General features: G+C 34.4%; 1 protein-coding gene across 4 annotated transcripts in view; it reads left to right on the top strand.

The window, feature by feature from the left end:
• The window catches only part of Ipmk (inositol polyphosphate multikinase), a 54,776-nt gene that overhangs the window by 29,373 nt on the left and 11,097 nt on the right, over positions 1-14,306 (top strand). For 2 of the 4 annotated variants that reach the window (XM_015504676.2, XM_048813920.1), the window contains exon 4: positions 2,944-3,062. In XM_015504676.2, the coding sequence (XP_015360162.1) occupies positions 2,944-3,062 (119 nt within the window). Of the gene's footprint in view, positions 1-2,943; positions 3,117-14,306 lie in introns of all 4 variants that reach the window. The other 2 variants (XM_015504675.2, XM_048813916.1) reach the window with 1 other exon arrangement.

Here is a 14,306-nt window from a genome sequence, read left to right as displayed (position 1 = left end):
TTATACTATAAGTAGTTTACATTTATACTTTCCTCCTTTCCAAAAAGAGAGAAAAAATAGGGATTTTTATATTCAGACTTGCAAAGTCTCTATCCCAGCTTCTATCAGTTCTATTTTATCATAAACAAATGACAGATGAATGAATAAAGAAAATGTGGTACATATAACAATGGAGTATTACTCAGCCATTAAGAAGAATGGCTTTGTGACATTTACCAGTAAGTGGATGGATATGGAGACTATTGTGCTAAGCCAATCCAAAAAAAAATCCAAAAAACAAAGGTTGAGTGTTTTAGCTGGTATATAGAAGCTGACCTACAATGTGTGGGGGGTGTGGGAATAGAAAAAAGTTCAGTAGGTAAGACAAAGGGGAATGAGGGGAAGGGAGGGAGGATAGGAAAAGGAAAGACAGTGGAATGAAACTGATATAACTTTCCTATTCACATATAGGAATATACCACAGTGAGTCTCACCATCTACAAGAATGGGGTCCTAATTAGAATAAGATATTCCATGCTTATATAATTATATCAAGATGAATTCTACTGTTATATATTATAACTAAAAAGGATCAATAAAAAAAGAAACAGTTTGTTTTTAATCACCAAATCAACAAGGGGAAAATAACCTTATACTGAGATATAGATATGGGGTTTTCCTGCTGCATTTCTACTCCCATGGACAGCTTGTCTTAGTAAGATTTTTGGGTTCTTTTGTCTCCAAATCAATGATGATAATTTGAATGTTAAGGATCTACCATAACAGAATCTTTAGTCTTTTCTGATATTTGGAATCGAAGCCATGGTACTGAAGTTCTTATACAGCTATATATATAAGAGAGAAGATGGATCTGTTTCCTCTCTTTTGCTTGATTGGAGATGGTAGGAAAGACTGAAGGACACTGCATATCTTCTCCTACATCACTTGGTTGTCTTTTAAAGTATAGAAACTTGACTGTGTTCCAGCTCCTTTATCAGGACATTCCCACTTGTCCCATGTTTACTGCTTTACACTTGTTATATTTGTGTCCAGACCTTTTGTTTTTTCTTATCCTGTCGAAGATGTCTTAGAAGTGTGAAGGGCTCCTTCTTATACAGTTGGTGCTGCTCTCATGGGTTACATTTGCTCTTTTGTCATATTGGTCCTAACTTGGGTATAGTCATAACCTTCCTCCCGTATTCCTTTGTCTAAGGGAGAACATTTTTCTCTTGAGGAAGAAGATCTTTCTCCCTCTTTTTTTCCCCTCTTGTATTACTGAGGATTGATCCCAGGGGTACTTTACCATTTAAACATCCCCAACTTTTTATTGGTTTTTTTTTTTTTTTTGAGACAGGGTCTCACTGTGATGCTGAGACTGACATTGAACTCCTGTTCTTCCTACCTCAGTTTCCTGAGTCTCTGGAATTAAGGTGTGTGCCACCACACGTGGCAGATGTATGCCTTTTAAATCTGAGGGGCTTAAAATTTTTTAAGCCCTAACTAAGTTATCTCAGTTTTGGTTCTGCTGGAGGGGAAGATATATATATGTGCGTGTATATATGTGTATGTATATATGTATATGTATATAGGTTGTATATATATATATAGTGTGTGTGTGTATATTTGTAATTTAATAACTTTGCTAGTCCTGGTGAGACAGGAACAAAGAAAAGGACATCAGAGGGTAAGTCTTCTCTTACCTCTAGTACCTGTTTATTTAATTCTGAGAAAATCTGCTCTTTGTATGACCTTATTTATGTTGATAGATAGCAGGATATAATCTTCCCTTATCTTGAAAAGTTTTCAGGAGAAATGCTTGTTAGTACATTCATAAATGAAAATGAATCATGATATTATTTTACCTAGGAAAAGGGAAAAAATTTTCTTTGCATACTTTTTTCCTCATTGGACCTTCCTTTCAAACTCCAACTATAAGCAGCTCATCTGTGTATAATAACTGGGGCTTTTATAATTTTATTCTTGAATCTCCATTTAAGTTTTCTGTGGGAACATGCAAGCAGAATGCCAAAGTGATTTACAGACCAACTTTTGGGGAATGCTGCATTCTAAAAAGCAAGATATTTGTTTTCTCTTTGAAACTAGTAAGACTGAAATGTATATTTGCAATGACCATCGTTTGGATTTTTTTTTTGTGGAGGGTACCAGGGATTGAACCCAGGGACACTTAACCACTAAGCCACATCCCCACTGTTTTTTATTTTTTGAGACAGGGCCTTGCTGAGTTGCTTAGAGCCTTGCTAGGAGGTGGCTTTGAATTTGCCATCCTCCCATCTAGGCTTCTGGAATCATTTGTATTACAGGCATGTGCCACCATGCCTGCCTCCAATTACTAATTTTAAATGGAAAATAAATGTTGTTAAAGTACTAAGATCTTTTGCTGAACAATACATAGATACCATAAATAGTATTCAAAAGGGGTATGAATGTATTCTGGGACAGCTCTTGAAATAATATTATTGCCCTTTTTTTAACATTATTTTTATGTGGTGCTGAGGATTGAACCCAATGCATTACACATGCTAGATGTGCGCTCCACTACTGAACCACAACCCCTGTCCCCATTATTGCCTTTTTGATGCCAGTGGAAACCTTATTATCTACTTTATACCTTTTGCTTATAGTTGAATACTTATTAAATTCATCTCCTGCTAGAGTTTGTCAGTGATATTTTATACTTGTTATAAATTTGTTGGTCACTCTTTTTTTTTTTTTTTTTTTAGGTAGAAGAGTAATAATTACAGACTCTAAATTTATTTCAACATATTTAATAACTTTATTTTTATGTGGTGCTGAGGGTCGAACCCAGGACCTCGAATGTGCAAGGCGAGCACTCCACTGCTGAGCCACAACCCCAGCCCCTGAATTTCTCATTTTGTTTTTCTCTTGACAGTTACTTGAGTAGTAATTTGTCTATTTCTAATTAAGGTTTTTCTTTAATAACAGATTTATACCTAAAACTGGAAGATGTGACCCATAAATTTAATAAGCCCTGTATAATGGATGTAAAGATCGGGCGAAAAAGCTATGATCCTTTTGCCTCATCCGAGAAGATTCAGCAACAGGTCAGCAAGTACCCATTAATGGAAGAGATTGGGTTCTTGGTGCTTGGCATGAGGGTAAGAGTTATTATTGGCATAACTATATACATTTTTCTTTCTGTGTTTTTCCCTTGAAAAATTATGAATATCATTATAATACTAATATATCAGAAGATAATGTTTTGAAATTAGATTATCTATAACTCCCCAATGTATGAATTATGTACCTTAGGTAATTAAGGTAGGGATTTTTATCTCTTGTTCACTGATATATGGTTAGTGTCTCTGGTCCTGGTACATAGTAGGTGATTAAATAAATAAACAACTGAACCTCAGCATTATAACTTTGGTAATTTTGTTTTAAAGAAGCTTTAAGTTTAGTTGCAAAATAAACATTAAAAGTAAATGTGATGTTTTGTATGATTTCCCAGAGAATTGTGCTATTTATATATTCAGTAATTTTACTATATTTTTAAAATGGAAAATAAATTAAAATATAGGTTGCTTCAACCTTTGTGGTTTAAAATAGTTGTTTTATTTCCTAATAATTCTGTTGACTGGCATTTTTAGTTTTTGATTTTAACTGATACAAAATAGTTTTACATATATGGCATACCATGTAATGTTTTGATATGTGTTTAATATTCATATCAGGGTAAACATACCTATCACCTCAAATATTTACCTTTTCTTTGTGGTGAAAATATTCCCAATTCTTTTTTCTAGTTTTAAAAAAATATACTGTACATCATTGTTATCTATGGGTTCCTTTCTATATATTAGAATGCCAAAACTTCTTTTCTCTTTCGACCTTTGGATTCATAGTTCGAGTTGTGGTTAGGGAGACAGTTCTTTCATCGGTTTCACCCACAGCTCCTTGTGTGGTTGCTGGTGTCAGATAACTCAACTGGGACTTGCTGGTTTAAAATGACCTTGCTCTTGGTCTACAAGTTGGCACTGATTGTTGACTGGCTTTTATATGTGATGTCATCTGTCAGAAGGCTAGCTTAAGCTTTTTCATGTCACAGTACCACATTCCAAGAGGCACACACCAGCAGGAACTGCAAGTGTTGTTCAGCTGATAGGGTTGGGAAATAGATTTCACTTCTGATGGTGGGAAAAACCAAGTCACGAGTTGAATTACAGACTGCACGAGGATGAGAGAGAATTTTTCAGGCTGTTGTGCAGACAGTACCACGCAGTTGGGAAATAATATGGAATAAAATTTTCTAAACAAATGGTATGTCTTCTAGGTGTGTGGAGATAAAATTTGTGGATAAATCCAAATGATTGCTTACTTATATAAACATAATGAAATCATCATGTAAGATAATATGTGAGTCTTTTGCATTTTAAACAGGAGAGCTAATAGGAAACATTATAGGTAATTGTTAGTGTGATAGTAATAACTGCACAATTGAATTTGATATGATTGTAAACAAAACAAGAAAAATCACCCAAACATTATTTCATTTTAGATAACGATAAATTGTGGGTATACAGAAAAGTAATGGAATAATATTAAAACAGGAAGTAGATATCCCATAGCAATCTGACTGGACAGCTATTTAAACCTCCACTCTTTTCAAATTTCTTACCCTCCCATTTTCTCACTTAGTGGATGACTTTTGTCTTTCACTTTAGAAAAAATAAAAACCATCAGATAGGATTTACCTTAATTTCCTGCTAACAAATATTTATACCTTACCTACAATTGCTGTTTTCCTTGTGTTCCTTCCTGTTGAATTGGAAAATTTTTAATCCTTTTGTCTAAAGGCATCCCTTCTTTATATCCTCTAGGTCTTACTCTCTCCCACTATTTCAAGAGCCTTTATATTTCTGTCCGTAGTTTCTTCAGCGTTTTTAACATGAATGAGTGCTAGAGTTTGCAAGTAGAGATAATTTGACTTCAGAATCTATTAAGATGATCATGTGATTTTTGTCTTTAATTCTACTTATGTGATCAGTTACATTTATTGATTTGTGTATGTTGAATCAATCTTATATCCTGGGAATGACCAACTTGATCATGAAATGCAATCTTCTTTATGTGTTTTAAAATACTAATTGCTAATATTTTAACATTTATATCTATTTTTTATAAATTTTATTTTCTTATTTAGTTGTAGATGGACAAGAATGAAAACAGTCCTAAAATGTATATGGACTAATAAAAGACCCAGTATAGCCATAACAATTCTGAGCACTATGAATAAGGTTGCAGGTATAACAATATCTGACCTCAAATTATACTATAGAGTTATAACAAAAACAGCATGGTGTTTTCATAAAAAGAGATATGAAGATCAGTGGAATAGAATAGAAGACACAAGCAAACCCACACAGGTATAGTCATCTCATCCTTGACAAAGGAGCTAAAAAACAATGTTGGAGGAAAGAGACAGCCTTTTTAAGCAAATGGTGCTGAGAAAACTGGATATCCATATACAGAAGAATGAAAGGTGACCCCTATCTATCTCCTTGCACAAAAGTCAACTCAGAATGGATCAAACCCCTTAGAACTACAACAGAAGCTTTGCAACTAATAGAAGAAAACATTGGGTCAACACTCCAACATATAGGCTTAGGCAGTGACTTCCTTAGTAAAAGTTCTAAAGCTCGAGTAATAAAACCAAGAATCATAAGTGGAGTGGATCAAATTAAAAAGCTTCTGAATAGCAAAGGAGATAAGTATAAAGAGAGCTGGGCGTAGCAAAAAATGCCTGTGATCCCAATGACTTGAGAGGCTGAGGCAAGAGGATTACAAGTTGGAGGCCAACCTCAACAACTTGGTGGGACCCTGTCTTAAAAAATAAAAAGGACTCAGGTTGTATATAGCTCAGTGGGGTAAAGTGCCCCTGGGTTCAATCCCCAATACCAAAAAAAAAAAAAATGAAAAGAGATCCTTCCTTTTCATATGGGAAAAAATCTTTGCCAGCTACTTTTTCAATATTTAAAGAACTTAAAAGTCTCAGCACCAGTAAAACATCCCAGTCAATAAATAGGCAAATGAACTAAACAGACATTTCTCTAAAGAAGAAATAAAAATGAATAAGAAATACTTGAAAAAAATGTTCCAAATCCTCAACAAATCAAAACTACACTGAGATTTCATCTCACCATTTAGAATGGTAAACATCAAGGATATAAATAAATGCTGGTGAGGATATGGGGAAAAAGGAACACTTAAACATTGTGTGACTGCAGATTAGTATCACCACTATGGAAATCGGTATGGGTGTTCTTCAAAAGATTGGAATGGAACCATCCTATACCCAGTTATTCCACTTTTTGGAATCTATCCCAGAGCTGAAATCAGCATACTGTATTACTGTTTATATTCCAGTGTTTATAGCGGCACAATTCAATTCACAATTGCCAGATACATAATGTGTGTGTGTGTGTGCGCGCGTGTGTACACACACACACAATATGTATATGTGTGTGTGTGTGTGTGTAAATTGGAGTTCTACTCCACCATGAAGAAGAATAAAATTATGTCATTTGCTGGCAAATGTATGAAACTGGACATTATGCCAAATGACATAAGCCAGACACAGAAAGTTGTGGGTCAAATCTTGTGTGGAAGCTAGAGAGAAATAAGGAATTTAAAAAGGGGATCTCATGAAAACAGAAGTGAGAACCGTAGAGTAGAAGAAGGGGTTGCAGGGAGTGGGAGAGTGTAGGAACAGCAGAATGAAATTGACTGAATTATCCTGTGTAAATGTGTGCATATATTACATTGAATTCTGCTTTTATGTGTAATTATGATATACCAAGTTTTTAAAAAGTTAATAAGTAGAGGGAAGACCAACTAAGTAAAGGGAAGGGGATTGGGGGAGAGAGGAGGGGAAGAAAAAGGGAAATACTAGGGAATGAAAAAGAACAAATTATCTTATATACACGTGAGAATATGTCACAGTTAACCCCCACTGTTATGCATAACCATAACATGCTAATAAAAACAGTAAAAAGGATATTAAACTATTGATCTTCTCTTGTCTTCTTATATCTTCAACTTCTGCCTATCCACTGTCTGTTTTTGGTTTAAATATGTTCAAATCACTCAATTCTTTAAAAAACAGAACATCAAAATCACTCCTGTTGTAGATTTAACTTGTCTCCTTTTCAGAACCAAACTAGTTACTTCAATTTCTTTACTTCCCACTCAGAATCTAGCTCATTATAATCTGGCTTCTGCCCATCATGCTACCAGATTGATCTTCACTAAGGTCCCTAATAACACCCCCATGTCACTAAATTTAAGTAGCATTTTTCATTATTCATTTTACTTTACTTTGAAAAGCAGCCTTCAATATTGGCCAAGTTCTCCTTGAGACATTTTTCTTTGTGTTGGTGACACCCCACCTCCAGTCTAAGACCACTTTGCAATCTCCTTTACCAAAGCTCATTTCTTTCTGTGTATTCTTTAAAAGTTGTGGTAATTTCTTGTTTCCATTTTAATACTCCGTCTCTTTTTTTGTATAGTGCTTTCTGTTCTTTTTGGTTCCGTTTTGGTTTCACAGATAACTCCCAAATGTGCATATCTTCAACCTCCACTTTGTCTTGTATCTTCTAATTTGTGTGTGTAACAGCCTACCAGACGTTTACTTAAACATCTCAAACCCAATACTGACTGACACATTTATCCCTCTCCCAAATGATCATAACAGTAACACCAAATCTCTCTTATTCCCTGTTTAGTGAATGACCTGCCATACATTCAGTCTTACAAAGTAGAAACCTGGTAGTCACTGTCATCCCTCAGAGCCATCTCTTGATTCCCAAACATCTCTTGAGTCTCATTTTCACTGTTGTCCCTCTCTGAACTTTGGTCTCAAATTCAGTTTTGCTCTTTTCTAATTTGCTCTCTAAACATTGTAAAATATATGTCTAATCACAACATTCTCTTGTTTAAAAACTTTTTATTGGGTTTCCATTACCTTTAGTGTACACTTATAGGATAAATAAGTAAGGCATTGCGTAATTTAGCTTTGCTAGGATGTATTGCTTCCCTAGATAAATAAAGGTTTGTTTGCATTTCCTTATATTTTTTAAAAATTTTGTTTGTGGTGCTGGGGATTGAACCCAGGTCCTTGAGTTTGCTGAGCTTTATTCTCAGCCCCCTGTTTGTATTTCTTTAAAAGTAGCTTTATTAAGACTTAACTTATATATCTTTGAATTCATTCAGCTAAAGTCCAGTTGGGGGTATAGCTCATTGGTAGAACATTTGTCTAGAATGGACAAGTTCCTGATTGGATTCCCAGCACCACAAAAGTAAAAATAAATAAACAAAGCTGTCCTCTGGTATCTGGGAGTTCCACACTCATGAGTTCAGTCAACTGTAGATCAAAAATATTTTTTTAAAAAATCACATTTGTACTACTGTACAGACTTTTTTCTTATTCTGTAAGCATTACTATATAAAACATTTACGTTGTTTTAGGTAATATAAGTTATCTAGTGATGGTTTAAAGGATACAGATGGAACTTTAAGTGTCCTTGGATTTTGTTATCTGCAAGGGGTCCTGGAACCAATCCTCTGTGGATATTGAAGGAGAAGTGTATACATTTAACTGATTTTCATCTATTTATGTAGTTGGACAATCATCACCACATTTACTTTTTTTAATCACTCTTCAAAAACACTTTATACTCATTAGCAGTCACTCCCCATATCTTTCCAACCCCTCTATTGGTATATGACAGCTTATCTATTTTCTGTCTCTGTAGATTTGCCTCTTCTGGACATTTCATATAATTAAAATAATGTGGTCTTATGACTGTCTTCTTTTAATATTTTAATATATTAATTTTTTTTTAGTATTTTCAAGGTTCATCCATGTTGCAGCGTATATTAGTACTTTAATTGCTGAATAACATTCTACTATATGGATAATACACATTTTATTTTTCCACTTGTTTATTGGGGGACTTTGGGTTATTTCCTTTTTAATGAATATTTCTGTAAATGTTTCTATTTACGAGTTTTATTTCTTTTGGGTAGATTTCTTAAAATGTGAAATTTGTAGCTACTATGGTTAAGTTTATGTTTAGCTTTTTAAGAAGCTGCTAAAGTAATTGTACAATTTTACATTCCTACCAAAAGTATTATTTTCTCATATCCTTGACCCATGTTACTTTTTTTATTCTTTTTGGGGGGGAGGAGGGGATCCACCTGGTACATGTCTCGTAGTGTCTTGTGGTTTTGATTTGCTTTTCCCTAATAGTTAATGTAGTTGAGCATCTTTTCTTGAACTTATTGACCTTTATCTGTCTATCTACAGAGAAATGTCTGTTCAGAATTTTTGTCCACTTCCAATTGGCTTGATTTTTATTACTGAGTTGTATACAGATCCCTTATGATCTAATCAACACTTGATTTCATAACTATTTTTTCCTGTTCTGTGGGTCATCTTTTCACTTTCTTGATGGTGTCCATTGAAGCACAAAAGTATTTAGTTGTGAAGTCCATTCTATTTATTTATATATTTTCCTTTTTTAAAAAAACCTTGTGCTTTTGGTATCATGTGTAAGAAACCATTGCCTATCCCAAAGTCATCAAAATCTAATTGACAGATTTAAACACTTTAACTTTTAAAAAATAATTTCTTTAGTGGGTGGTAAGTTCATTGAACTTTAAAAAATTACAATGGTTGTTTAGACTGGTAATGACGACAGACTGGGATAATTTTGAAATTAATGTTCCAAATTTTAAAAATTGCCCTCCAGGATTGTCATGCCTTTAAAATAAATTCTTGGTATTATCAAATAGACCATTAAGTTTACCCAGTATATTGGTTTTAAAAAAATTTTTTGTTATGTTTCCTGTTATAATGAAGAGGTTTGGTAGGTAGAATAATTTGATTATTTTCTGTGAAAATTTAGGAATTTTTTATTTTTAAATGTCTTTAAGCAGTTATACTGTTTCCTTGATTTCAAGATCATATAGACTAATAAGACTAATCATTGACTTAACAAAGTTTATTGACATATGTGTTATGAAAGAGTAGAGCTGGGCATGGTGGCATACACCTGTAATTCCATCAGCAATTCAGGAGGCTGAGGCAGAAGAATTGCAAGTTGGAGAGCAGCCTCAGCAACTTCGTGAGACCCTGTCTCAAAATTAAAAATAAAAAGGGCTGAGGGCCTGGGGTTGTAGCTCAGTGGTAGAGCACTTGTCTTGCATGTATGAGGTACTGGGTTCTATCCTCAGCACCATATATATGAGGTACTGGGTTCTATCCTCAGCACCAAATAAATAAACAAAGATATCGTGTCCCTCTACGACGAAGAATATTAAAAAAAAAAAAAAAGGGCTGAGGATGTAGCTCAGTGTTGAAGTGCCTATGAGTTCAATCCCTAGTACCTAAAAAATAAATGAGGTTGAAACAAAATAGGGCCTGTAAAGCAAAGGAGTCAAAAAAATGGGGAATAGAGTGATTTTGGAAAAGGTGGAGTTTTTTTAAACTGGCAACAAGGTAATAGTAGTTGGAAAACCGAGAAAGAGCAGAACGTATTTGTGAAACAATTAAGAGTTTATGTAAGGTGACTGGAGTATACCATATATGGGTAGGTGGGAGGTATATTATTTTGAAAGTATCAAACTTAAAGAACCAATTTAAAAAACTGAAAAATAATAACTGACTTAAGAGAAGTGACTTCTTTGGAATGTAGTATTTTTAAATAGTGATAGTGTCCATATGGGCTAACAGTTGTACACATGGTTATTTAATTTTCTGTATTGTCTGAAAACATGTGATGTGTAACTGTAGTGATTTATTACATTTATAACCAAAAATAATTAAAATATAATTTGTAAAATTCACCTGAAAAATTTTTAAATACATATATTTTGCAAAATTTACCTGAAACATTTTAAATACATATATTTTAAGATTGTAGATGATTTTGTTTTTAGTGGTTCCAGTATTTTTAAAAAATCTATATTTTTTAAACATAAATCTAAAAGAGACACAATACCTTTTATTTTATTTATTTTTATGTGGTGCTGAAGATTGAACCCATTACCTCATATATATGAGGCAAATGTTGTACCAGTGAGCCGTAACCCCAGTCCAGTGTTCCAGTATATTTTTGGCAGCAACTTAATTGGTTTTTTTTTTTTCCTTTGGTACTAGGGATTGAACCCTGGGGCGCTTAACCACTGAGCAACATCGTCAGCCCTTTTTAAAAATATTTTATATCAAGACAGGGTCTCACTGAGTTACTTAGGGCCTCAGCAGCTTGGTGAAACTGGCCTTGAATTTGAGATCTTCCTGCCTCAGCCTCCCAAGCCACTTGAATTATAGGCATAAACCATCGTGCCTGGCTTAAACTTAAATTTTTGATAAAGAAATACTTGCCCTTTGGAGAGGTTACCTTTCCTAATTACTGATTCCTGATTACCTGGAGAAAAAAGCCAGCCTCAACCTCAGCAACTCGAAAGTTATACTCGCACCCTAAAAACACACACATGTGTAGCAACAAACAAAGGAATTTTTAAAAAATGTCTAAGGCGATATGCTAAGGCGAATAGAATGCTGAGCAAAAGCAAGCTTGATCTTTATTGACCACACTGTCTAAAAATCAGATTTTTATATATTTCTGTTTTTCTATAACATGGGATTTAAATTTCTCTTTCCCATCAATAGATTTAATGTGAAATGTATTTAGATGTTTGAATTTTTTGCTCCTGACATCAATTCATGTAGAAAGGGCAGATTATATGGTGAAATACCAACCAAGAAGAGCAGTAGCTTGCTTTTGCTCAGCATTCTATTCTCCTTATCCTATCTCCTTAGACATTTTAAAAAATTCCTTTGTTTGTTGCTACACATGTGTTTTCAGGGTGGGAGTATAACTTTTAAGTTGCTGAGGTTGAGGCTGGCTTTGAATTTGTGATCCTCCTGCCTCAGCATCTGGAGCCCTTGGAATTGCAGGCAGCTGCATAGCACCCCGTGGGAGTATCTTTTGATTTACAAATATCTTTGCTACTGGCCAAAAGTTGGCAGTAAGTAGAGATTGGAGAAACTCTCAAATCTCTTTCCATTCCAGTTTTAGTGAAGTAGAAATAAACATAGGAACAGAGAAAGTCAATAAAGGAGTTCCATTGAAACTATTTAGCTTTTAGTCTATATGTGAAATTTAGGTTCTCATATGTGAGGTTTAATTTGGCTCAGAAAATATGCTCGTGAATAATAGAATAGTGACAACTGTGCTTTTAGAATCTTGAACGTGTGTGTGTGTGTGTGTGTGTGTGTGTGTGTGTGTACACGTTACTAGGGATTGAACCCAGGGCCTCACACATGCTAGGTAAGACTGAGCTATGTCCCCAACCCTGTTCTAAATTTTATTTTTATTTATTTATTTATTTTTTTTTAATATAGACCATGATTTATAAGCACACAACATACCTGACAATGAAGTAAAAAACATTAAAGGAAAACACACATATAATACAGACCATGATTTATGGGCACACAACATGAATTAGTTAAGCTAGAAGTTAACACTGCTCAGTAGCTCATGGGTTAAAAATAAATTATAAAGTCATAAAATAACTGAGACAATAAAATGAAACTCTTGGCTGAAGCAGTTAGCCAAGAGTAGTTTATAGCCTGAAAAGCTTATCATAGAAAAGATGCACCAAAATTAAGGATTAAAGTTAGGAAAGAAAATAATCCCAAAGAAAGCAAAAGCAAAGACATAATATAAATAAAAGTGGAAATTAATGAATTAGGAACAATAAAAATAAGGGCAGAAAATAATGACATACAGTCGAACCTGAATTCCTTTAAAAAACCCATCAACAAAACAGATAATCCCCTGATTATATTAATTAAAATTACAACAAAAAGGTGGTATAACTACAAATTAATAAATATTAAAAGGCTAATAATAAAATACTAGCAAACTATATTTGAAATCTTACATGGCAAGTGAAAATTCTTAGAAAATTTAGATAAAATGAATATATCTCAACAAGATTTGTTTGTAGAATTTGATAATTCTACAGTTTGTATTAAATTCTGAATTCTAAACAGCTATTTCCTAAAACTGATTCAAGAAAAAATAAAAAGCTTGAATAGTCCTATAACTAGTAAAACAACAGAAGCACTGGTTTGAAAAATCTTTCCAGAAAGATGTTCAGATTGTTTAAAGCATATTCTTCTAAAGTTTGAAGGACTGGAATATTCCATCTTTATACAGACTCTTTCAGGTAATAATAATAAAAAGGAAAATTCCTAAACCTATTTTACAAAGCCAGTATAACCCTGACAATGAAGTAAAAAACATTAAAGGGAAATGACAGCCCTATTTCACTCATGAATATACAAGAAAAATATAAGCAAAATAGTAACAAATAAAATCAAACAAAATTTTAAAATAAATAACAAAGTAAGCCAGGTGCAGTGGCAATACCTGTAGTAATTCCAGCAACTTGGAAGGCTTAGGCAGAAGGATGGAAGCCAGCCTTAGCAACTCAGCAAGACCCTGAGCAACTTAAGAGAGTCCCGGGGGATGTAGCCCAGTGGTTAAATGCTCCTGGGTTCAATCACTAGTACCAATAAACAAACAAATGAATCAAAGAATGCACAAATTAGATTTATCTCATGAACACAAAATTTTTAAGCCTTAATATTAAGAAATTTATAAGTGTAATTTGTAGTGTTAATGGATTTTACTGCATATTCTCCATTTGCCTGTCAGATTTACTCTCCCCACTCCATCCTTCTTGTATCCATAGAGACTCAAGCCCCTCTCCCTTTCTCTGGGACTTCCAGTTGGATCCAGCCAATGGCAGCAGTCAGGAGACTGGAAAAGCAGACTTCTTCTATAACTTCTGTGCTCTGAAAAGCCTTAGTTTGGCAGTGGTTACTTGTCTTTACCGGATGCCACAGGGCTTATCAAACAGCACCTCCCCACAACCCCAGCTATCTTCAGGTCCTGGTAACAAGGCCTCCTGCAACCCCTTCAGGCTCAGGGCTGGAAGACTGGTTGCTTCTCTGTCCCTTCTGACTCACTTGTAGCTGACCATGCCACTGCAAATGGTTTCACAGTTTAAGTCTCTTCACTTGTTCCTTCGAATACACTGTTTGTGCTGGGATCGCTGTTGACCGGTGACGAGTTCTTGCTTCCCCAGTGTTGAAGAATAACACCAAAGAAGCACACCAAGGCAAGGTCAGAGTAGAAATTAGAAGTTTATTAAAGGACAGCAGAAAAGACTTCTCCCGGAGGAAGAAGGGGACCCAAGAGGTGGAATCC

The sequence above is a fragment of the Marmota marmota genome, unplaced genomic scaffold (assembly GCF_001458135.2).
Source record: "Marmota marmota marmota unplaced genomic scaffold, marMar, whole genome shotgun sequence".
Taxonomy (NCBI): Eukaryota; Metazoa; Chordata; class Mammalia; order Rodentia; family Sciuridae; genus Marmota; species Marmota marmota.
The sequence above is the reverse complement of the archived record's forward strand: the minus strand, read 5'-3'. Positions and strand labels throughout refer to the sequence as shown.